Source organism: Scyliorhinus canicula, chromosome 9 (assembly GCF_902713615.1).
Source record: "Scyliorhinus canicula chromosome 9, sScyCan1.1, whole genome shotgun sequence".
Taxonomy (NCBI): Eukaryota; Metazoa; Chordata; class Chondrichthyes; order Carcharhiniformes; family Scyliorhinidae; genus Scyliorhinus; species Scyliorhinus canicula.
In genome coordinates, this window is record NC_052154.1 from 141,867,294 (window position 1) to 141,891,799 (window position 24,506).

The following is a 24,506-nucleotide window of genomic DNA, read 5'->3' on the forward strand; positions in this document are numbered from 1 at the left end:
CTACAACTCATCCCACATCAGTCTTGTAGATACCCAACTCAACACAACAATGCGTACCATCTCAGGTACCCTCCGATCAATTCACCTCCCATGGCTCCCAGTCCTGAGTGACAGCCTGGCCCCTCACAGAAGGAGAGAGATTGCAGCAAGAAAGCTTGAGAAAGTTTACATCGCCATAAGCCTATCACTGCACAAGGAACTCACATGCTGCTCGCCTTCCATCACGCCAGCCTGTATGGCTAAGATCACTATGCCAAGAACACTCTGCCAAGGAATAACAGCAGAAGCCCGACAGCAGCAGGAATGCCACCATTATAGAACACTTCCTCATCACAGATCCACAGCCCGCCCACCCGGCAGCAAACTGCCACCCAACATTGGGCATTCCTCAACTTTTCAGCACTGCCCAAGGCCTTTAGCACAAGTGGGGCCTTGCACGGAACCCGGACTGCAACTGTCGTGCACTCCAATCAATGACGCACATCATTGAAGACTGCTCCCGAACATAATTCAGCGGAGGCTGAGAACTCAATTTAGCCACTTCGGAAGCTGTTGCTTGGCTTAGTAATATTGCACATGCTAAAAACTCTTTAAAGATTGGGTAGACATATTGTGTGTTCACTTATTAAAACTAGCCAAATGAAAACAGATATACATAGATATAAAGCTCAAAGACACATCTGCAGATCTGTCTGTGTGCTCTGACTTAAACAAAAGTGGAACTAAATGTGGATCACATGACACACTTCCTTTCTAGTGATGTCATGCACCAGTGCCCCGAGGCATATTACAACATTCTTGACATGGCTAACCACGCAATCCACCTACAACATCTCACCACCATCATCCAGCTGCCTGAGACTAAACCAACCCAGTTCCATTCTCATCCATTCAATTATAGCTAAACAATTACCTGCAATGGTTTTTCTTCTTACTCCTTCACGGTGGCTTCCGGTATCCCTTAAATAGTAATCTTTATTATTGTCACAAGTAGGCTTACATTAACATTGCAATGAAGTTACTGTCAAAATCCCCAGTCTCCACACTACGGCGCCTGTTCCAGTACACTGAGGGATAATTCAGAATGTCCAATTCATCTAACAGCACGTCTTTCAGGACTTGTGGAAGGAAAATGGAGCACCCGGAGGAAACCCATGCAGACACGGTGGAACGTGCAGACAGTGATCCAAGCCAGGAATCGAACCTGGAACCTTGGCGCTGTGAAGCAACAGTGCTAACCACTTACTCTTGACCATTTCCAATTTTTCAACTGCACGCTGCCACATGATGACATCATTCTAAAATGCACCATTGGTTTCCACATAGAGTCGTGGAATCATATAGCACCAAAAAGCCCTTCAGCCATTCGCATCTGTGCCTGTCAACAATAACCATCTAACCATTCTGATCCCCCTTTCCATGTCAGCTGATGACACCCAGTACTACCTCATCGCAATATCTTTTAACTCTCCACTGTCTAGCTGTTCAGATTTCTTGTCCGACACCAGGGGCGGGATTCTCCGACACCCCGCCGGGTCAGAGAATCGCCCGGGGCCGGCGTCACTCCAGCCCCCGCCGTGTCCCGAATTCTCCGCCACCCGAGAGTCGGCGTGGGCGGGAATCGCGCCGTGCCGGTCAGCGGGCCCCCCGCAGCGATTCTCCACCCCGTGATGGGCCAAAGTCCCGCCGCTGACCAGCCTCTCCCGCTGGCGGGAATCGAAACACCTACCTGACCGGCGGGATTGCCGGCGCGGGCGGTCGCTGGGGTCCTGGGGGGGGCAAGGCGATCTGACCCCAGGGGGTACCCCCACGATGGCCTGGCCCGCGATCGGGGCCCACCAATTGGCCGGTGGGCCTGTGCCGTGGGGGCACTCTTTTTCTTCTGCCTTCGCCATGGTCTTCACCATGGTGGAGGCGGAAGAGACCCCCTCCCCTGCACATGCGCCGGGATGACGTCAGCAGCCGCTGATGCTCCGGTGCATGCGCGGACTTACGCCGGCCGGCGAAGTCCTTTCGGCCCCGGCTGGCGTGGCGCCAAAGGCCATTCACACCAGCCGGCGGACAATGGAAGGGCTTGGCCCCTAAAGGTGCGGAGGCTTCCGCACCTTTGGGGCGGCCCAACGTGGGAGTGGTTCACGCCACTCCTTCATGCCGGGACCCCCTGCCACGCCGGGTAGGGGAGAATCCCGGCCCAGGTTAATGAGCAGAAATTTCCTCCAGCTAAACATTGGAAAGACCAAAGCCAGGAATCTGTGTGAGAGCCACAATTATTCATAATATATAGCAATGACTTGAACGAGAGAAGTAGATGCACTATTGCCAAGTTTACGGATGTACAAAAATAAGTGAAAAGACAAGTGGTGAGGATGACACAAAGAGCCTAGAGAGGGATATAGACAGGTTAGATGAGTGGGCACAAACTTGGAAGATGAAATATAATGTAGGAAAATGTGAAGTTATGCACTTTGGTAGGAAGAATAAAGGAGCTGAATATTATGGAGAAGAATATTATGGAGAAAGATTACAAAAAGTTGCAGGCCAGAGGGATTGGTGGGTCCGTGTGTATAAATTTTAAAAAGCTAAGATAGATAGCCCATATTTTAAAGGGAACGAAGTATAAAAATCGGAAAGTCCTGCTAAACCAATACACGTTAGGCCACACCTTGAATACTGTGAATAGTTTTGGCCGCATAAAACCATAGAATTCCTACAGTGCAGAATGAGGTCATTCAGGCCATCGAATCTGCACCAACACTCCGAAAGAGCACCCTACCTCGGCCCTTATCTAAGGAAAGATACACTTGCATTAGAGGCAATCCAGAGAATGTTCACAAAGTTGATCTCAGGTATGGAGGGATATTGAGGAGAGATCGAGTAGTTTAGGTCTGTACTCATAAGAATAAAAGGTGACCTCATTGAGACATATAGAATTCTCAAGGGGCTTGACAGTGTAGATGCTGAGATGTTGGTTACTCCTGTGGGAGAGTCTAGGACCAGAGGGCATAATCAAAGAGTAAAGGGTCACCATTTAAGACACAGATGAGGAGGAATTTCTTCTCCCAGTGCGTAGTGAATCTGTGAAATTCTTTACCTCAAAGAGCTGTAGAGGCTGGGTTGTTAAGTATGTTCAAGACTGAGATAGGCAGATTTTTAATCAGTGAGTGAATTAAAGGTTATGGGGATAAGGAAGATAAGTAGAGTTGAGGATTTTATCAGATCAGCCATGGGGCGTGATTCTCCGGCCTCATTGTGCTCTCACTCAAGGGTAATGAGGCTGATTTGCCATAGCGTGACGAGAACCAATTATCACCACTTAAGCCCCATTTCCATACAATCAACAAGAGCGACCCCAAATCCAACAGCCTCCCATTATTCAGAGGCCTCCCCAGCAAATGCTGATCAGTACTCCTTTTGAATAACATGAACCTGGCGGAAGGACTTCTGTGGGGAGCCAAGGAGGTGAGTAGTCATCTTTGCTCACAAGCAAAGAGCCCGGGGCGCTGGGATTACCACCCCAGTGCTGGGTGGGGGGGGGGGGGGGGGGGGGGAAACTCAGCTGGGGGTGGGAGACCTTCCGCAGGGGTGGGTTGTCATGGAGGAGTGGGGGGGGGGGGGGAAGAGACGATGGGGGGGCAACCAGGGGTAATCGCTCGCAGCACTACCATGCCAATCCCTGGATCGTGTGTACCCATTCCGGGGGAAGTCCTTGTCACTGCCCATGTGCCCCACTCATCACCCATAGCCCCCATCGACTGCTGAGAACTCTGGCTGTGCTATCACTAATAGGGAATTGGCAATCGTGGTTAAATGAGCACTTGACACATGCCAAATGGATTCCCGTGGGTGGGAGTCATTGCCTCGCATACCAATCTTACCTTGATGCCTGGACACTGTGCTTGAACAATGCAGGAAGCAACATTAGGGTTACAACAACGGGAATCCACTTGGCATGTGTCAAGTGCTCATTAACCATGATTGCAAATTCCCTATTAGCGATAGCCTTCAGCCGCACAACATTAACCCCTGCAGCAATCCCCTCAAGGCGAATTTGATTTTCTGGAATGTGAGAAACTCCGCCATGTCGCTAACCCATACCCTCGACTTCGAGGTCTCCGAGTCCCTCCATCCTAGCAGGGTCCGTCTCCGGGCCACCATGGAGGCAAAGGCCAGAACATCGGCCTCTCTCGCTCCCTGGACTCCCGGGTCTCCCGACACGCCGAAGATCGCTCCTCTGGAATCGGAACCACCCTCACTTTTAGTATTTCAGACATGCCGTCGGCAAACCCCTGCCAGGAACCCCTCTACCTCGGCACGCGCAAAATATATGGACGTGGTTCGCAGGATCCTCCTCACAATGCCCACACCTATTCTTCACCCCTCAAAGAACCTACTCATCCGGGCCACCATCATGTGCTCCCTATGAACCACTTTGAATTGTATCAGGCTTTGCCTGGCACACGACGAAGATTCATTGAAATGCCTCAGGCCTCCTCCCATAATCCGGTCTCTAATTCCCCATCCAGCTCTTCTTCCCACTTTCACTTCACCTCCCCTATTGGGGCTCCCTCCCACTCCATCAGTTCCTTGTAGATCTCTGAAACCTTTTCCTCCCCTACTACTCTCGATACCATCTTATCCTGTAGCCCCTGGGGTGGCAGGTGCGGGTGCTGGGTCAAAACCTGCCTCCGCACAAAGTCCCTCACTTGCACATACCAGAAGTTCAAAAGGTCTTTAATGTGCTGAACAATACCTCACTACCTATGGTGCCGCCACCCCCCCCCCCCCCCCAACATACCCAGCCCCCAACCCCCCTCCATCCCTCACCCCCTAACCCAGTGCCCTCAGGTGATCCTCAACGTGAATGGCCCTCATAGCTTTACCACCATGTCTTGGTGTTTCCCCAGATACACATCAGAGGTAGAGGCAGCCAGCTGCTTACCTCATTCCGTTGCCTTCAATGCCCCTGGCCGGCGTCCTCTGGGCTCCGATGTTGGAGGGCCCTGGCGCACTTGTCGGCGGCACATCCACAGCCATGCTGTCCTGTCCCGTGTGCTGACCTCGAGATGCTGCCTCATCAGAGGGGTGGAATCTGGGGGAGCTGGTGGCCACGTTGCCACTCCATGGACGGGTCCGGCCTGGTACTCCGTGCCCTCTCTTCCCGATCAGTACCCATCGGGCCCTGGGGTTCTCCTTGAGATGGAGGGGCAGCTGGTTTGAGTCCCAGCTTCCCTTGCATCATCTGACTCTGCCAGCCCTCAGCAATGCTCCTCAGTGACTGGGACATGCTCTGCAGTGCTCAACAATGTCCACCTGTTTCTAGGACAAGCTCCACAGCGCCTCGGCCATGCCCATCTGAGAATGGGACATGGCCTGCAGAACCGCATCAAGGTCGGCCTGGTGCTGGGTGTCATCCCCCAGCGAGGCGGTTATTCTGCCGAGGCCCTCAGCCATGGCCATCACCGACTGCATGACGCCTTGGACACCTTCACGCCATGGACCAGGCTCTCCTCTGTGGTCACCACCCTAGCAGTGTTGGCCTCAGTGCTACTCATTGCTAGCGCCGTCTCCTGCACCGGTAGCCTATGGGACTCTTCCAAGCTGCTATGGATGTACTGGAGTGATGCTGACATCTCCCTCTGAACGTCCAGGCCGCTCCCTATCGTCTCCATCAGCTCTCGGTAACCCATTGCCACAAGTTCAGCATCAGGCTGGGACCCAGCTGGGTCCTGGGATCCAGCAGCCCTCCGAGCACTGTCTCACCTGGGGATTCCTGCCTCCACCTGATGCACATCATCAACAGTGTGGTGCCCACCAGATTGTGCCCCAGAAGCCTGTCCACTAACATTTCCCACCAAAGTGTGTGTATCTGTGCTGGTGGGGGGGGGGGGGGGGGGGGGGGGGGGGGTGACAGCTGTGCATCCTCAGAGCTCTCCTCCGAGGTGTTCTCCTTGGAATCGGGAGAGGGGGCCACCCGGGATGGGCCAGCGCCGCCAGCTGGAGGACCTACGGGAGAATGGACATATTGTCAGTGGGAGGGATGGGTCAGTCTGTAAGGCAATCACTACTCACGTTTGACAGGTACCCCGGGGTGGAGCCCGATGTTTCCTCACCTCCGCGTGGGTGACTGATCTGTCCTCAGCCACCCTAGTAACCTCCAGGGCCCGCTCCTCAAAGGAGATGAGGATTCTTATGTCAGGCACCCCTCCGCCGGTCTGGGCCCTCTCTCGCTAATTGTGGGAGAGCATTTCCTGAGCAGACACAGAAGAGGGCATTGTTAGCCACATGTGTGGTTCAGCGATGGGAGAGGAGTGGTGTGAAGGCGGGCAAGGTGAGTATGGGAGGGATGGCTAGGGTCACTTGGAGAGCGCTGTGGCTCACCCTCCGGGACTCTTGGGGGAACAGGACTTCCCTCCTGGCCTCCACCACGTCCAGGAGACTCCCCAAGTCAGTGTTCCTGAATCATGGGGTTGGTCTCCTTGGCACCTTTGTTGTGAGCTGGCTAGGGTTGGCTGAGCAAGTGCAGTTTAAGTGCTGCTCGACTTTGTTAGCGGGGACTGGCGAGCTCGATCCCGGCGAATCAGCTGGCGAGCTGTTATTTGTGGCGAGAAGCCAGTGAGGCCTCCTTAAATGGACCAATTGACATTGAATTGCATTGCCGGCCTCGCTGGGCTGAGCGCTGGGAAGCTCACCGCAATTCCTGCTCGCTACAACACGTAGAATTTTTTTACGGAGAATGGCGCCCATGATTTCATTGGATGGTGGAGTAGGCTCGATGGGCTGAGTGGCCTACTTCTGCTCCTATTTCGTATGGTCCAACTCTGCTTGAAAGCCATAGACTTGATTCAGCTCCCTGGCAATTCCGGAGGCTGAACCAGACAGTTTCTAACCTTGGTGTCATATTTGACCTCAAGATGAACTTTTGGCAATGTATTACCATTACTAAGACCAGTTATTTCCATCTCTATAACATCACTCAACTCTGCCCCTGCTCAACGTATCCGCTGCTGAAGCCTTCATCTTATGCCTTTATTCCCTCTGTTTTTTGGCAATTCCAATTTGGTACACCTAACCAGCCTCTCACTTTGTACCTTCCATAAACCTGTGAGCATCCACCTGACTCACCAATTCCTTTACATTCATCATTGTTGTGCTGGCTAACCTTCATTTCATCAATAGCTCGCTTTTAAAATTCTACTTGGCCGGTATTCTCCGAGCTCCCAATCACGTGTCTCTCCGCAGCAGAGGACGATGTGCCGCTCACTGGCGACGGGCATTTCTGGTCCTGTCGGCAGCGCGCCCCAGCCCGCAGGTTTCCTGGTGGCGTGGCGTGGCTTCAATGGGAAATCGCATTTACAATGGCGGGAGCAGAGAATCCCGCTGCCAGCTAACAGCGCGCCGCTTCCTGCTGCTGAGAAACACGCGGCTGGGAGGTTGGAGAATTCCGTCTCTTGTTTTTTACTTTCCATGGCCTTACATCTCCCTAGTCAACTCCAGCCCAAAACACTCAGATATCTGCACTTGATCCCAGCCTCTTGAGAGTCCTCGATTTGTATAGCTCCACATTTAACAGCTGTACTTAAAGCCGTCAAAACCCTAACATCTGGAAATCTATACCTAAACATCTATCTCTATCCTCCTTTAAGCCATTCCTTAAAATCTGTCTCTTTTGGCCATCTGCCCGAATATCTCCTTATGTGTCTCGATGTCAAACTTGTTTTGAAAATGTACCTGTGATGTATCTTGAGACATTTTATGACATAAAGATGCTATATAAATATAAGTCATCATCATTTATTCTGAACTTTGCACTTAGTCTTAATTCTGCCTCCATGCCACAGAAGATCAACTAGTAATATAATACAACTCACTTTCTTTCTCAACAAAGACTTAAAATTGCAGATTGATTTCTTGTCCAGTAGAACAGCTACTATTTAAAAGCTAGGTCAGCTACTCCTATTGCTGACTGGGCTGGAAAGCACTGAGCCCCAGGGTACAGTTATAGAGCCTAAATGCTGACTGTAAGCTGTTTGGCAAACGATACTTGGCTCAATATAACCTTTAACAGGAAAACTCTGACCTTGCTCTCTCCTTGAAACAGGACCACAACGAATTAGTCATCCCATCCCTCTCACAATGTTTATAGATATATAACTGTCAATAAAATCCACAGTTCCAGGCTAAGGTCTGCTTCTTTCATCTGTGCCAAGGTGTCATGGCATGATTCTGCTGAAGGCTTGCTGAGGTTAAAGTCTATTTCTCTTCTTTGTTTTAAATAGTTTGTCAATCTTTGACAATCACATAAGATACACGTCATTGAAAGAGATTGCTCCAACCAATTGACAACTTGTAATTTCAAATATCCTTATAGCCTCATTGATTTAGCCAATATGCGTGGAACTATAAAATGTTTTATTTCAAGAAAGGGTCTGTGAATATGTGTTAGCTATCTGTTACAATAAAGAATATAATTTAACATGAATGTAGATAAAAAGTATGTTTTTGCTATGGTTCCATAGAATAGGCAGAATCATCTATTCTTACTGACAGTGAGCTTGGAGGTGGAAAGGGCATGTAGTTAGTGGGACGGTGGCGTACCAGAACCCTGCCACAATCTCCCCTCAGTCAGGATTAAGTTCTGGGTGGTAAAGCCCATGGTCTGCCTTCATGCCCCACCACTGCATTGAGGCCCTTAAGTGGCCAATTAAAAGCAACTTAAGGATCTTACCTTGCCGTCACTGATATTAGTCCAGAAGTAGGCTAGTTCCTCGATCAAAGGCACTCAGTGCCTGATAAAGTGATTAGACATTGGGACAGGGCAGCGTGTAAGGGCCCCCCTCCTCCCAAACCCCGCCACATTACTTCCTTTGGCCAGGATTGCTCAATTACCCTGCGACTATGGTGCATGTCCTTCCAACAGCATCTATAGCCTCCCAGTGGCGCTGGTGAGCACCAGAAATGATGGCCTCTGATTGGTTGGCTGTTGGCAGTTCTCACCAGGCAAGACTTCTGCCCCTGGGGTCTTGATTCCAGGGGAAGGCATTCTTCTGGTCACGCCACTGCCCGATTGGCTTGTGATTTGGCAGGCTTTCATGAAGAGAGGAAGCAGAGATCTCTCATCAGCTCTCCTGCCAGCAGGCGAGACTCTGATACCGCACCAATATTATTTCAGTTTCACAAGGAATGGAGGTGCATAGAAAGATGTGATTTAGATTTGTGGCTCCTTATTCTGATGCTAGCACAGAGTGGGCCGATAAGAAAAGAAACAAAATGATTCCAGTTCTAAAAGAAGTGGAAACTGAACTATGGTGCATATGTATTGATGCAGATGTTAAAACACACAAATTTATGATTTAATTGGAACGTTTAAATATTCTTTGACCTGCATTATATTAATAGTGTCAGAGTTTAGGGGAGGGGTGCTGACATGGTGGTAATGCCACTGGATTAGTAATGCAGAGAGACAGGCTAAAGTTGTGGGGACGCAGGTTCAAATCCTTCCACAGTAGCTGGTGAAATTTAAATTGAATTAATGAAATCTGGAATATAAAGCTAATCTCAATAATGGTGACCATGAAACTATCGTCAGTTGGAAAAACCCATCTGGTTCACTGATGTGTTTCAGGGATGGAAATCTGCCATCCTTACTTTGTCTGGCCTACTTTTAACTTCAGATCTTCAGCAATATGGTTGACTCTTAACCCCTCTTCAATTATGTGGCAAGCCAGTCAGCGCAAAGGCAATTAGGGATGGGCAACAAATGCAGGCCTCGTCAGTGACGCTCACATCCCCAAGAGAGAATTTAAAACACTTCCCAGAAGAAAATGATGCTCATGAAGTGTGTATACCTGCTGAGACAGGAACTTGTATTTAAAAGGATGCAGGCAGATGGGGCTGAAGGTGATAATCACTATGGAAATTGAGAAACCAAGAAAGTCTTACAATTACACATGAAAAAGAATAGCTATTAGTCTGGATTGTTTATTTAGTTGAATTTTTTTATTGCGATTTTAAATTGATAGCAGGTTAGTTGATTGGAGCTTCAGCACTCGATGGTAGCTTTCACAATGGAGGTGGAAACATAAAAGAGGGGATTAGGCACCAGCATGTCACAATTTAACTGTCAAATTTTGTTCTGTGCCGTTTGTACAAGAGCTACGATAAATACTATTGGGAGTGATGAGTGTTCTGATGCAGTGAAGCAGTTTTGTCACTATGTGCTTCCAGGATTAAATGTGTTGTCTATCTCTTAGAGAACATGTGGCGAGGTGTTTGTTGTGTTACATCCTTCTGATATTGAACACTTTTAGTAACTTTCAAAGGACAAAATAATTCCTTTATTTTTTAAAAATAAATTTAGAGTACCCAATTCATTTTTTCCAATCAAGGGGCAATTTAGCGTGGCCAGTCCACCTACCCTGCACATCTTTGGGTTGTGGGAGTGAAACCCATGCAACACGGGGAGAATGTGCAAACTCCACACAGACAGTGACCCAGGATCGGGATCGAACCTGGGACCTCAGCACCATGAGGCAGCAACTCTAACCACTGTGCCACCGTACTGCCCTAAGATTTCCTTTATTACATTTTTATATGCTGTTGAAAATATCATGTGATAATTCTGGAGCTGTCAAGAACTAATACTTTGCAATATATTCTAAGACATACAGGGCTCTGAAATGGTTATTTATACTTCTTCGTAAACTGTATTTAGACATATCTATCATCTATCAATCGATCTGTATAGTATATATAAAGAAAAAATATATATTTTGTAAATAAGCTAGTTCTCAATTTGTAGGTGATTAAGTGAGAATGTTTTGTAAAATGGCACTGGCTGTACAGAATCTCTTGACAGCTAATGAGGGATAGTGACTATTAGCAGTTGGTTCCTTTGGGTGGCAGGTAACCAACAGAAACCAATCTACCTATGAGCTTTCAATACCTGCTGCTTAGATGCTGATATTATATGCTGAGAACGACTGATCACATTACATGTCAGTGCTTTTACATTAATTCTGGAGTGGAGGCATGTGCTACATCAATGAATGGCCCAAGAGATTCCTGAACGTATTTATTAAACAGCTTAGTAATCATCAGGTACAAGAGAATTTATTAGCAAAATGTTCATCAGATCCTTTTCTCATTTTATTAATGGAAAATCCAAGTCTGTATTAACCGGTAGTTTAGTTTCAGCTACGTTTTAGTGGAATATTGTGAACTCATATCTGGCATGCTATTCAAATTTGAGTTGGTGTCTTTTATTAACTTTTGAATCTGCAGGAACACTGAAGAAAATATCCAGTTGATCAATTGAAACGAGCTGATAGTGTAACAGTTTTATCAAACATCCAGTTGTTGTGCATATTCTGATTGCTTTTTTATCTAAAATAACCTTGAATTTTATTTTCCCCTAATTACCAGGTGGACGTATTGATTGACAATGATGCAGAAAAGGATTATCTTTATGACGTATTACGCATGTACCACCAGTAAGTAGTATTTTTACTCACTACTGGATAAAGCACTTTCATATTTTGAGGGTTTCTTTTAGTCAGTTAGCAGTCTTGTTTTCAACTACATTTGACTGACCTATCAGGAATATTTATGAATTAAGTTAGCAAAGCTAATTTTAAAAAGATTTGCTGTAGTTTATTATGTTCTGGAAATATAAAAATAAGGAGGTAACTGTGCAATGGATCTGAAAAAGTAATAAATGGTAAAATCTGGGAATATGTAAGACTCACATGAACTAATAATTAGAAACAAACACTTAAGACCCAGGACTTAATTAAGTACAAATTAAGTAATTCACTCAGGTAGAAAATAGTAATAATTTTTAATTTTAGAGTCCTACAAAATAAATGAGTTTACCAACTGAACTGAATATTGTTGTTGCAATCATTGATGTTGGAGATATTAAAATTGTATGGCACAAGAGTTGAATTATTGAGAATCAAGGATTAATTTTGGCAGATCACAATAATAATTCTGCTAAACGTATCTCTGTAACCTCAAACTATTTACAGTTAAATTGAAGAACTTATTTACCCCTGCCCTGTTGAAGGTATTAACTCTCACACACCTGATCTCCAGAAACTCACCGGTGTCTATGTGGATGGTGAATGTTAGCTTGGAATTCAACTGTGGGGTTGCTTGCGAAGTGGATTGGGGGGAGAGGGAGTTCATCCCAGCTGAACCTAATCCTCCTTCCACATCTGACATGTATTTCTTCGTCTTTCCCAGCAACAAACACTTATATTGGTCTGGAGCAGGAACAATAACTTACTTCCCTTCTTTCCTTCAGTTCAAAGTTCTAAAACTATTTGTCAATCAGCCAGTTCAGCACAATATCAGAACTTTTCTGGTATTCATAGCTCAGTATAACACAGGATAATGAATATACTAAATGAGCAAATGAGGAAGCTCAATTTTAAAAAAAATTATCTAGTATTAATGGAACCAACATGATGTCATCCTCACCAATCTACCTGTCACAGATGTATCCGTCCATGATAACATTGTACAGGTGACCACCGCACATTCGCTTTTGAAGGCAAAGTTCTGTCTGAACAATGAGGGTTCCCTCCATCGTGTTCTGTGGCATCCATGATGTTCCAGGGGCCATCAACAATAGTGGAATTGTCCTCAACCGCAATCTGAACTTCATAGACCGGCATATGCCCCACCCGATCAACAAGCCGGGGATCAACCCTGATTTGATGAAGAGTGCAAAAGCGCCTGCCAAGAGCAGCAACAGGCATTCCTAAAAATGAGGTGTCAACTTAGTGAAGCTACAACATAGGACAACAGTGGAAGGAACATGTGATAGACACAACTCTGCAATCCTGCCACATCCAGCTGTGAATGTTGATGGACAATTAAACAAATAACTGGAGGAAGTAGAGGCTCCACAAATATCCCCATTTTTCAATGATGGGGGAGCCCAGCACACCAGTGCAAAGTTCAAGGCATTTGCAGCCATCTTCAGCCTGAAGTGCCAAGTGGGTGATCCATCTCAGCCTCCTCTTGAGGACCCCAACATCACAGATGCCAGTCTTCAGCCAATTGGATCCATTCCACATGTATCAAAGAACAGCTGAAGACACTGGATTCTGTAAAGACTATGGGTCCTCTCAATATTCCAGCAATAGTACTGAATACTGCATAACTAGCCGTACCTTTATCCAACCTGTTCCAGTACAGCTACAACACTGGCATGTACTCAGCAAATTGAAAAATTGCCCAGGTATGTCCTGTATACAGAAAGCAGGGTAAATCCATCTGACCAATTACCACCCCATCAATCTGCTCTTGATTATCGGAAAAGTGATGGAAGGTGTTGCCGACATTGCCACAGGCACAAACTCAGGAATCACATGCTCACTGGTGCTCAGTTTGGATTCAGCTCCTGATCTTATTACAGTCTTGGTCCAAACATGGACAAAAGAGCTGAACTCAAGAAGTGAGATGAGAGTGATTGCCCTTCACATCAAGGCAGCATTTCACCAAGTATGGGATCAAGGGGCCCTTTTGAGTCAATAGGAATCAGAAAAAACTCTCCTTTGGTTGGAGTCATGCCTATCACAATGGAAAATGGTTGTGGTTGTTGAAGATCAAGATCATCTCAGTTCCAGGACATCACTGCAAAAGTTCCTCAGGGTATTCTCCTGGGCCCAACTACCTTCAGCTGCTTTATTAATGACCTTCCCATGATTGTAACGTCAGGAGCGGGGAGTGCACTGATGATTTCACACTGTTTAGCAACATTCATTAATCCAGATCGGCAGCACTCCATGACCATATGGAGCAAGACCTGGATAGCATTGCGGCTTTGGCAGATAAGTGGCAAATACTGTAACATTTATGCCATACAAGTGCCAAGCAGTGGCCATCTCCAATAAGAGAGAATCCAACCATCTCCACTTGATGTTCAATGACATTACCACTGCTGAATCTCCCACTATCAGCATCCTGGGATTTCCATTGACCAGAATATGAACTGGACCAGCCATATAAATACTATGACTACAAGTGCAGGTCAGAGGTTCAGAATTGGATCGAGTAATTCACCTCTTGACTCATCAAAGAGGTTCCATCATCTACAAGGCACAAGTCAGGAGTGTGATGGAGTACTCGCCACTATCCTGGATGAGTGCAACTCCAACAACACTCAAGAAGCTTGACACCATCCAGGTCAAAGAAGCTCGTTTGATTGGCACGTCATCCACCACCTTCACTCCTCCATTTCCTACACATACTAGCAGCAGTATATACCATCTACAAGATGCAGCAACTCATTAAGGCTCCTTCAAAAGCTAACTCTAAGCCTATAACTTCTACCACGAGGAAGGACAACACTGCAGGTGCATGGGAACACCACCATCACCTGCAAGTTCCCCTCTGAGCCACACACTATCCTGAGTTGGAATTATATTGCCTTTCCTTCACTGTGGTTGGGTCAAAATACTGGAACTCCCTTCCGAACAACAGTGTGGGTGTAACTGCACCACATGGACTACAGCTGCTTAAGAAGATGGCTCAACACTACCTTCTTCATTTAGGTATGAGCAATAAATGCTGGCCTCGACAGCAACACCGATATCCTGTGAAAGAATTTAAAAATGCTGACCTGCTCGGTGACTCTTACATCCCGTGAAAAATAAAAATAGTGACCAGAATTCTAGGCGTTCACTGGTGGTGGGATTCTCTGGCACTGCTGGCATTGCACCTGCGCCCACGGGTTACCCGGCGGAGTGGCTTCAATGGGAACTCCGACTAACAAGCAGCGGGAGTAAAGAATCCCACCGCCAGTGAAAGGCGTGCCAAATTTGCAACGGAGAATACAACCCAATGTTAACTCAAAAGAGCTGATTACCACGATCATTATCAATCTGCCCTGTTTGTATTTTTTACAAAGTGATGAAACCTTGGAAATTAACATTTTATAATTAACATACATTCATATATCTATATCTAAGAGGAAACAATATATTTTGAAAGTCATAATACTTGAACATATTGGTAAAGATATGATTCAGCACCTGTTTGAAAGTTTCTAGTGTATTAATGTGCTGATTTGGGGTATAGTCATCTAGTGGTTATGTTATAAACCCATGGCGTGGAATAATAATGAATATTTCAAATCCCACCAGGGTAATTTGAATTCAGTTTAAACATTGAATTCTTAAGGGTTAATTAGATTACGTGGAAACATTTACTCTTCAATTTAAACTCGTTTAATTCGAGCAGGCAGATCCTTAATTCACTGCCTCTTTGCCAAGATTAAAACTTTAATGCCATTTGGATGTCTAGAAGTAGAGTTTTATGTGTGTGCAAATCTCTACTTTCGCTGATACAATTTATGGTGCTGGTGACATAATTTGGGTCACTGACCTGTTGCGTAGCTTTAAGCTCAAACCAATCACAAACTAGCACCAGTATAAAATCCAACTTGATTAAAATGCACACCAATAAAGACTGTGCAGTGAATAATTATTTCATATAAAATATACATTCAAGCATGTGGTTGCACTTCCATAATCGCAAAGTGCAGCATGAATTGTGATATTAGAAAATTCACTTAAAAATATTTTAAGCCCTACCTGCCAAATCAAGGAACTAAGCCGACATACTTTGACATTAAATTTTTAAACTACAGAATGACGCAATGGAGAAAGAATTGGGGAACTTTATTCTGCATAAAATAATTATTTTGAAATGGGTTATTAGTTTTCTACTGCCACAGAAATGTTTTGTAAGATATATTGTTTCCATTCATTACTTGAATAAAAGAAACACAAAAGAAACTGAAATGTAGACGTTGGCAAAGTTTCCATGTGATCTTTGTAAGAGAACTGGTGTTGTTCCTCAGTGGTCTTTTCCGATTCAGTTTCATTGAAGTTTGCCTAATTGCTTTTGCCATTCATAAAGCAAAGCCTTGCAGTGTTTGCATCATCTGTGAAACAACAGTTCTTAATAATTTACTGCCTGTGCAAGGTTATTGAAATTCACAGCAATAACATAATAACTTCAATTTTCTCTGCCTTTTTATTTATTTATTATTTTTCCACAGCGCACACTTTGAGTCAAGGTGTTAGATGTTCTTTGAAATAGCCACTGAAAATACTTGCGCAAATTTGCATAAATCAAGTTAGCCGAGCTGTAACAAAATACAGCAAGAGTATAGCCGATATTAGAGGATTGGTTGATGATTAGATTTCTGGACTCAAAGCTTTGTTACACTGACCCCTGACCAATAGCTGCCTCTCTTTCCACTAATCACTGACTGAATCCTTTAGCTAACCATAAACTCAACCCTGAACTCAATGCTTCACCCTTTCATGAACTTTTCCACTTACTGACTGGAATTAATTATAATGATCCCATTATACACTGTTTAGAGCTCTCCCCCAAAAATGAGGCTGCAAGGGTGCATCGGTACAGACTCGATGGGCCCAAGGGCCTCTTCTGCACTGTTTTATTCTGTGATTCTGAAGGAGATTGGGCAGAATAGGATGTGGTTCTTTTCAAATTTCAATTTTGAAGATTAGTGTACTTGTAAAGAAAGCAATATTGAAAATTTAAAGATTCCCGAGCAATCATTTGACCTGATTGTCTGCAATGTCTCGCCAAGGTTCCTTAGGCAGCACCTTCCAAACCCACCACCACACCACTTAGAAGGACAAGAGCAGCAGATACCTGGGAACCCCACCACCCCTCCAAGTCACTCACCACCCTAACTTGGAAATATATTGCCGTTCCTTCACTCTCAGTGGGTCAAAATCCTGGAAATCACTAAGAGCACTGTGGGTATACCTACACCTCAAGGGCGGCAGCGGTTCAGAAAGCTGCTCACCGCCACCTTCTGAAGGGCAACTAGGGATGGGCAATAAATCCTGGCCTTGCCAGCAAAGCCTACATCCCGTAAATTAATTTTTAAAGAAGGTTTAAAAATATTTGATGAGGTTTTGAGAAAGTTTCTGCGCTGTTCAGTTCATTACTTCTCTACTGTTCTTCTATATACAAGTAGGCAGGTATGCTTGCTTATGCTAATTGAAGTGGGCACGAAAAGGTATGTGAGCGTTTTCTGAGGTGTCTTGACCTCCAATGCCACTGTGGGGAGGACCTGGTCGACACTTGACATACATGTTATGGTAAGCCTAAGGGTGAAAGATGCGGGGTGAACCAGTGTTTGAATACTGCATCATACATTGCATTGGTATACCAGTACATTGTGTTCTTAGTTACTTATTTTCCTCTGAAACTTTATGAGTCAGTATTGGACACATTTAATTGAAGAAACAAAATGAAACTCAAGTCATTTTAAACCAACTTTGTGTTAGGCAATTCAAATCAATGTATATAAGCATCCAGTCATGTTTCTGTACATGTTTTTTAAATTCATGGATGCAGAGTTGGGGTTTGGTTCCTCAGTTGTACAATCTATTTTGTCGTACAGCTGCTAATATAATTTTTTTTAAATGATCTTCTATCTTCCCCCTGTTCCATTCCTTTGTTTATCTGTACACTTTCACCAGTTCTTGCAAAGCCTGCACCTGAAACTTTAACTGATCTGTTAACATAGAACATAGAACAGTACAGCACAGAACAGGCCCTTCGGCCCTCGATGTTGTGCCGAACAATGATCACCCTACTCAAACCCACGTAACCCGTATACCCGTAACCCAACAATCCCCCCATTAACCTTACACTATGGGCAATTTAGCATGGCCAATCCACCTAACCCGCACATCTTTGGACTGTGGGAGGAAACCGGAGCACCCGGAGGAAACCCACGCACACACGGGGAGGACGTGCAGACTCCACACAGACAGTGACCCAGCCGGGAATCGAACCTGGGACCCTGGAGCTGTGAAGCATTGATGCTAACCACCATGCTACCGTGAGGCCCCAAATGTTGTTCTGCCCTTAAATGTTGACTGTCCTTCACCATATTCCCATACCCTTTATTTTTTTTATATTTTAAATTCACCCACTTCCCTTTTTACAATGCTGAATTCTGATTCCGCAGTTCTTTCTGACATGTTCCACCATGAACTTACCTTAACAAAAGAAATAGGAGCAGTAGTAGACTCTATGGCCCCTCAAGTTGTTGTTTTGTATTCTCAATACACAAATCAAGTATCGTGACAATATTGATTCCCCAGCAGTCTGCCAGACCTCCCTTCTGTTTTCTGACCTTTAATTTTATTTTTGTGGTACTGGAATACTAAATTGTCCAGAGATAATAATGTGAACAATTGCTGTCAATAAAATATATTAATGATCTGAAACATAATTGATTATTAAAAAAACTTTAGAGCAGTTTTAACATATCGTGAAAATTATGGAAGCATCTACATTTATGTTCCACACAATGAATATGTTATTTTGCAAAGGCTGGTGGGATGGGCAAGGGGGAGGATCAATGAGACAGTATCTCTTTGTGCAAAATAGTGAAATGATCATTGTTGAATCAATTGGCAGTATCAGTATAAATGTTCAAAGAGACAGAAAAATCTGGAGATGGATAAAGTGAGTCCAATAAGTGGAATTATGATGAGATAAAGTGGGAGAAACAGAAATAGAGAATGTATTGTTTTAGCTCTGGCCAACTTTGTTCTCTGTCTCTCAGATCTATGGATCTCCCTGTTTTGGTTGGAGACCTAAAACTGGTGATAAATGAGCCAAGTCGTCTGCCAATGCTTGATGCTATCCGACCACTTATCCCACTAAAACACCAAGTGGAATATGATAACCTGACACCAAAACGATCACGGTAAGGTGAAGATTGTAAGAAGGAAACCAAGGCAGCCTGAATTTAAAAAATAGTAATATAACTTTGAATGTGTTTCATGTATGTTAAAACATCCACTTTAAAGAAAGCCCATTGGTTTTCATAATTAGGGAACAAGCAGTCCACCACACTTATTTTACTGTGCTAATACAACAGTACTGCTGGTTTAATATCTTACTTTTGTCTTTCCAGAGGACGTAACCGCAGGATGGGAGAATCCAGCCCTATATCCTGAGCATGTGCCTAGCTTTATGACGGAAAAGTCGGCGGCACCCCCGCACCGATGCTCCGCAAGGTGGGGGGCTAGCAGCCGTGCCACATACAAATCCCGGCGTTCCCGACAGAAATGGACGGAGAATTGCCGGGTCCGTGGCCGCGCATGCGCATAGTGGCGACCTGCAGCGGTCGCGCCATACAACATGGCACCGTCCGCGCACGGTCCCGGCCTGCCAGATAGTTCCCCCCTGTAACCCCCCTCACCACCCCCGGACCACCAGCCCCCGCCAAAGCCCCTCCCCCCCCCAGCCAATGGAACAGAGTGTGCCGACTAGAGGGTTTTCACAGTATCTTCATTGCAGTGTTAATGTAAGCCTACTTGTGACAATAAGGATTATTATTATTATTATTATTAAAACTCATCTGGGCAATATACCTGCTGGGTACCTGAGGAAGCAGCACCTATCAATTCCCGATTCCAGTCAGCTGGGTTTAAACTCCCTCAGATCTTTGATCTGCAAGTCATTCATTCATTTCTCTTTGATACTGATTTTACTAGGCTGTGATTGACAACTCCAACACACACATAGCTGTCTGTATTGTTCCATTCACTTCATGCTTGAGTGACTTTAAAGTGGTCAGCTATGAAACTAACCAATGTTTATTCACATCAATCTTTGATTCACAGCTCTTGGACCACATCAAAGATGATTCGTGTGCTTTCTGTTAGTTTCACCATTAAGGAGTTACCCCCTTGGCCCAATGCGAGGTCCATTGTGTCAGGTGCACATTTGTCAGGCCCTGCACCAATTCTCTCCCGAATGACCAATTTGCATCCTCCTGCTGGTGCAGAGTGCGAAGCTTAATCCCAATGCCAGCAAAGGACTGGAGCATCGGAAACGGATGCTTTGTCTTAGCAGATATCTATCCCTTGGGTCAGCCTGGGTTCTTGAAGGCAATTGGCCTTTGCCTAGCTCCCTTTGAAATTGGGCTCGACAGTTCACAGGGGTTGTTAGTGGTTCCTCAGAGATAAAGAGGTGCGAGTTTTTCTAAAACTTAAAGTAGCTTCTTTTGTTAGTGGGTCACAGACAGACATGGGTTCCGCCATTTTACAGGTCTTTGTTCAATTTTAATTTTTTAAATAAGGAGCATAACTAAATACGCTTTGTAAAAATATACAGTGTGAGGTCTCAGTCCCTCACAGAGGTTATGAACTGCCTGCTCTGCATACGGCCCTCTGAAATCATTCTTCAGCATGAATTTGAACAGCAACAACGACTTATACAGCTCCTTTAATGCAATAAAACATACAGGTTAATAGTGGGAAATTGTTGGAAAATGAGAGAGACTAATTAAATCAATACACACATTTTTTAGTAATATGCTAAGGAATAATTCCACGAATCAATACTCACTTGTGTGAGTGTGGAACCCGTCTGTGAGCAGGAGATTGCAGAGTCTCCTTTACAGCAAACGACATTAATAAGTTAAAAAGTCAGATAGAACTCTTCGATAAGCACATTAATCCACTGACTCAAACAACTTTCTCACACATGCAAAAAGCAGGGCAGCTTTCTAATATTAAGGGATTTCTGTTAAAATAATGGGGGCGGCATGGTGGCACAGTGGTTAGCACTGTTGCCTTGTAGCTCCAGAGACACGGGGCGGAATTCTCCGACCCCCCGCAGGGTTGGGGAAATCGCCCGGGGCCGGCGTAAATCCTGCCCCCGCCATGGCCGGAATTCTCCGCCACCCAGGAATCGGCAGGGGCGGGAATCACGCTGCACCGGTCGGCGGGCACCCCGCGGCGATTCTCCGGCCCGCGATGGCCCGAAGTCCCGCCGCTTTCAGGCCTCTCCCACCGACGTGGTTTACACCACCTCTGGTGCCGGCGGGAGCAGGCGGCGCGAGCGGGCCCCGGGGTCCTGGGGGAGGGCGCGGGGCAATCTGACCCTGGGGGGTGCCCCCACAGTGGCCTGGCCCGCGATCGGGGCCCACCAATCGGCGGGCAGGCCTGTGCCGTGGGGGCACTCTTTCGTCCGCCGCCGCCACGGCCTCCACCATGGCGGAGGCGGAAGAGACCCCCTCCACCGCAGCCGCTGACGCTCTGGCGCATGCGTGGACTCACATCGACCGGCGAAGGCCTTTCGGCCAGCCGTTTGCATCGCTTGGCGGGGTGCCAAAGGCCGTTGGCGTCAGTTGGCACCTTTGGGGAGGCCCACGCCGGAGTGGTTCTCGCCACTCCGGTACGCCGGGACCCCCTGCCCCGCCGCGTAGGGGAGAATCGTGGCCACGAGTTAAATTCCTGCCTCGGGTGATTGTGTGGAGTTTGCACTGTCTCCCAGTATCTGCATGGGTTTCCTTTTGGTGCTGTGGTTTCCACCCACAGTCCAAAGATGTGCAGGTTAGGTGGATTGGCCATGCTAAATTGCCCCTTAGTGTCCAAAAGGTTAGGTGAGGTTACTGGGTTACAGGGTTCGGGTGGGGACGTGGGCTTAAGTAGGGTGCTCTTTCTAAGGGCCGAATGGCTTCCTCCTGCACTCTAAATTCTGTGATTCTAAGTGCTTTTGTACACACAATGCTTGCAATTGTTACCCATGCTTCATGCAGTAATGTGTTCACTTGGGATCATACGGTGGAACTCGCCACAATAAGAAGCCTTTTATGAAGGGAAACAATGTTGAATTGTCAACTAGTTAATTTCCTTGTTTCACGAGTGGCTTGAATGAGTACATAACCACACCAGCAATTCTGAAACTTTTTAATTATATGATGGGAACTTGCTTGCCTCATGGTTTTCAAGCTTGAAAATAAAAATGCACCATCGGTGAAAAAAATTCATTAAAACGGCATGTTGCTCAATTAAGTTTTCTAGACAATAGATTTAACTCCTGCAATACTGGAGTTCCAGAGTCAGAATCATACAGCACAGAAACAGGCCATTCGGCCCACCATGTCAATGCCAACCATCAAATACCAACCTATATTAATCACATTTACCAGCACTTGCTCCATAGCCTGTAATGCCTTGCCGATTTCAGTATTCATCCAAATGCTTCTGAAATGTTGCGAGAGTACCTGCCTCCACTGCTCTCTCAGGCAGTGTGTTCATATTCCCACCACCCCCTGGCTGAAAATATGTTTCCTCAGGCCTCCTCTAAACCACTTACTCCTCACCTTAAATCTATGCCCTCTGGTCTCAGACATCTCTCATGGAGAACAGATTCTTACAATATACCCTAACGGTGCCTCTCATAATTTTGTGTACCTCCATCAGTTCTCCAAAAGCACTCTCGTTTAGCCAAGCAGTGCATCTTTTTCTGGACCCAAAATCAATGCTTTTGAAATTGGATTAAGCCCGTTGTTCAGTTAACCAGCTTCAGCTGAGAATGACTTAGCTGACTCCTGTATTAGAAATGCAACTAAACTACACCCTATCAAAACGAGCAGCTTTTAATTACTAGATCTAATTTAGCCTGGAATTAGCCTCAAAATTAAGTTTAATTACTACTTACCCCTTACAATTTACCCCTTGAACTCAACCTGCTCCTTTTTTTGTTGTGGGTCAGAAACAAATGCAGTATTCAAGATGCCATCTGGCCATTACATTGCAATTCTGAAACAAATTATTTGTCTGGCGGTCCCAGCACTGAAGTTATAAGGCAGCCTACTCAATTTCCCTCCACACCTCCACTGACATTTATTTCACGTTTCTGATTCCAAAGTTCCTAAAGAGGACAAGGACAATGAAGAAGAGGAATAAGAGGAAGGGAGGAGGCAACCAACATAGTCACACCCCCAACATGGCCACACCCATGGCCAGACTCATTGGACCATGAAATAAGTAAACATGACCCCAATGCCCCATTTACCACCAGTCCCATCAATTACATTGCCTCTCTTACTAATCATTACAGTATCCACTTAGCTACAATACGAAATGAAACATTACAAACCGAAGTTAGACAACCAAGCCATTCCATATTGCATCCAAAATATTAAGTAATCATCCTCATTCTTTCCATTATTCTTTAAGCATTGCCAGGCCTTGTACTCCTATGTAGTGCTGCCCTTGTGTTGCAGTTTGGCTGGTGGAAGGCTGCTAACTGCAATTATCTGTTTACTTCAGAACGCTCTTTACTGTTCCTTGAATTCATCTGAATATCTTGATTTCTGGTCACTTAACTACAGAATACTTGGATACTTCTCTTAATTTCCGAACTAGCTGCTCTTCAGATCTCTGCACTTATTTTCTTAACCATTACTCCCTGGTATAGTTTTCCTTCTAGCAAAGCTGAGAGCGATGTTCCCTCTCTAGCTTTCTCAACCAACTGTATTTAGCAGAACTGAGAACTGCCTTCTCTTTCACTACCTATCTTCAACTGCAATAAAATTAGCCAAATCAAAACTTAAAAGCTTCTCTACCTTACTACACCCCAATTGCTAGGCAACACCCACATGCTCTGTCTTTTTATTTATTTTTATTTGTTCATGGGATGTGGGTGCCGCTGGCTCGGCCAGCACTTATTGCCCATCCCAGATGACATTTACGAGTCAACCACACTGCAGTGGGTCCAGAGTCACATGTAGGCCAGACCAGGCAAGAACAACAGATTTCCTTCCCTAAAGGACATTAGTGAACCAGATGGATTTTTATGACAATCGACAATGGTTTCGTTGTCATCTTTAGACTTTTAATTCCAGGTTTTTTTTATTGAATTCAAATTTCACCATCTGCCATGGCAAGATTCGAACCTGGGTCCCCAGAACATGGTTCTGGATCTCTGGATTACTAGTCCAGCGATAAGAATAATAATCTTTATTAGTGTCACAAGTAGGCTTGCATTAACACTGCAATGGAGTTACTGTGAAAATCTCCTCGTCGCCACACTCTGGCACCTGTTCGGGTACATTGAGACACAATTCAGAATGTCCAAGTCACCTAACAAGAATGTCTTTCGGGACTTGTGGGAGGAAACCGGAGCACCCGGAGGAAATCCACGCAGACAAGGAGAAAACGTGCAGACTCCACACAGACAGTGACCTAGCCAAGAATCGAACCTTGATCCCTAGTGTTGTGAAGCAACAGTGCTAACCACTGTGCTACCGAGCCGCCCTGAACATTTCGAATCACAGTTGCGGAGAGCAGGGTTGGAACCCACATGGGGAAACCCCATTATATTTAAAGTCCAGCGCCTTAACCACTCCGCCATCTTAGCTAAATACCAAACGCCACTGCCTCCCTTTATTCTAAACGCTGGAGCCCTTTAAGCACAACAGGAACTGAACTCCTCACGTACAAACACCTTTGCCCAGCATGAATCTGACTGTAGGATTTACCCTTCCAGGCACAGAAACATTAAATTAAGCCCACTTAAAACTTTTTCATCTCCATCTTTTCTTCTGCAATCACCAGCCACTGGGTTGATTTTTTAAGACATTAGCCGTGATGTGTGGCTGGTCAAACAGCAGGCAGAACATAAATCTGTAAGAG

The 24,506-nt window shown here is 45.6% G+C and overlaps 1 protein-coding gene across 4 annotated transcripts in view; it reads left to right on the forward strand.

Annotated features, from left to right (window-relative positions):
* ush1c (Usher syndrome 1C) overlaps positions 1–24,506 on the forward strand; it is a 352,756-nt gene that overhangs the window by 31,205 nt on the left and 297,045 nt on the right. For all 4 annotated transcript variants that reach the window (XM_038807797.1, XM_038807794.1, XM_038807795.1 and 1 more), the window contains exons 2-3: positions 11,422–11,489; positions 18,635–18,778. In XM_038807797.1, coding sequence (XP_038663725.1) covers positions 11,422–11,489; positions 18,635–18,778 — 212 coding nt within the window. The remainder of the gene's footprint in view (positions 1–11,421; positions 11,490–18,634; positions 18,779–24,506) is intronic.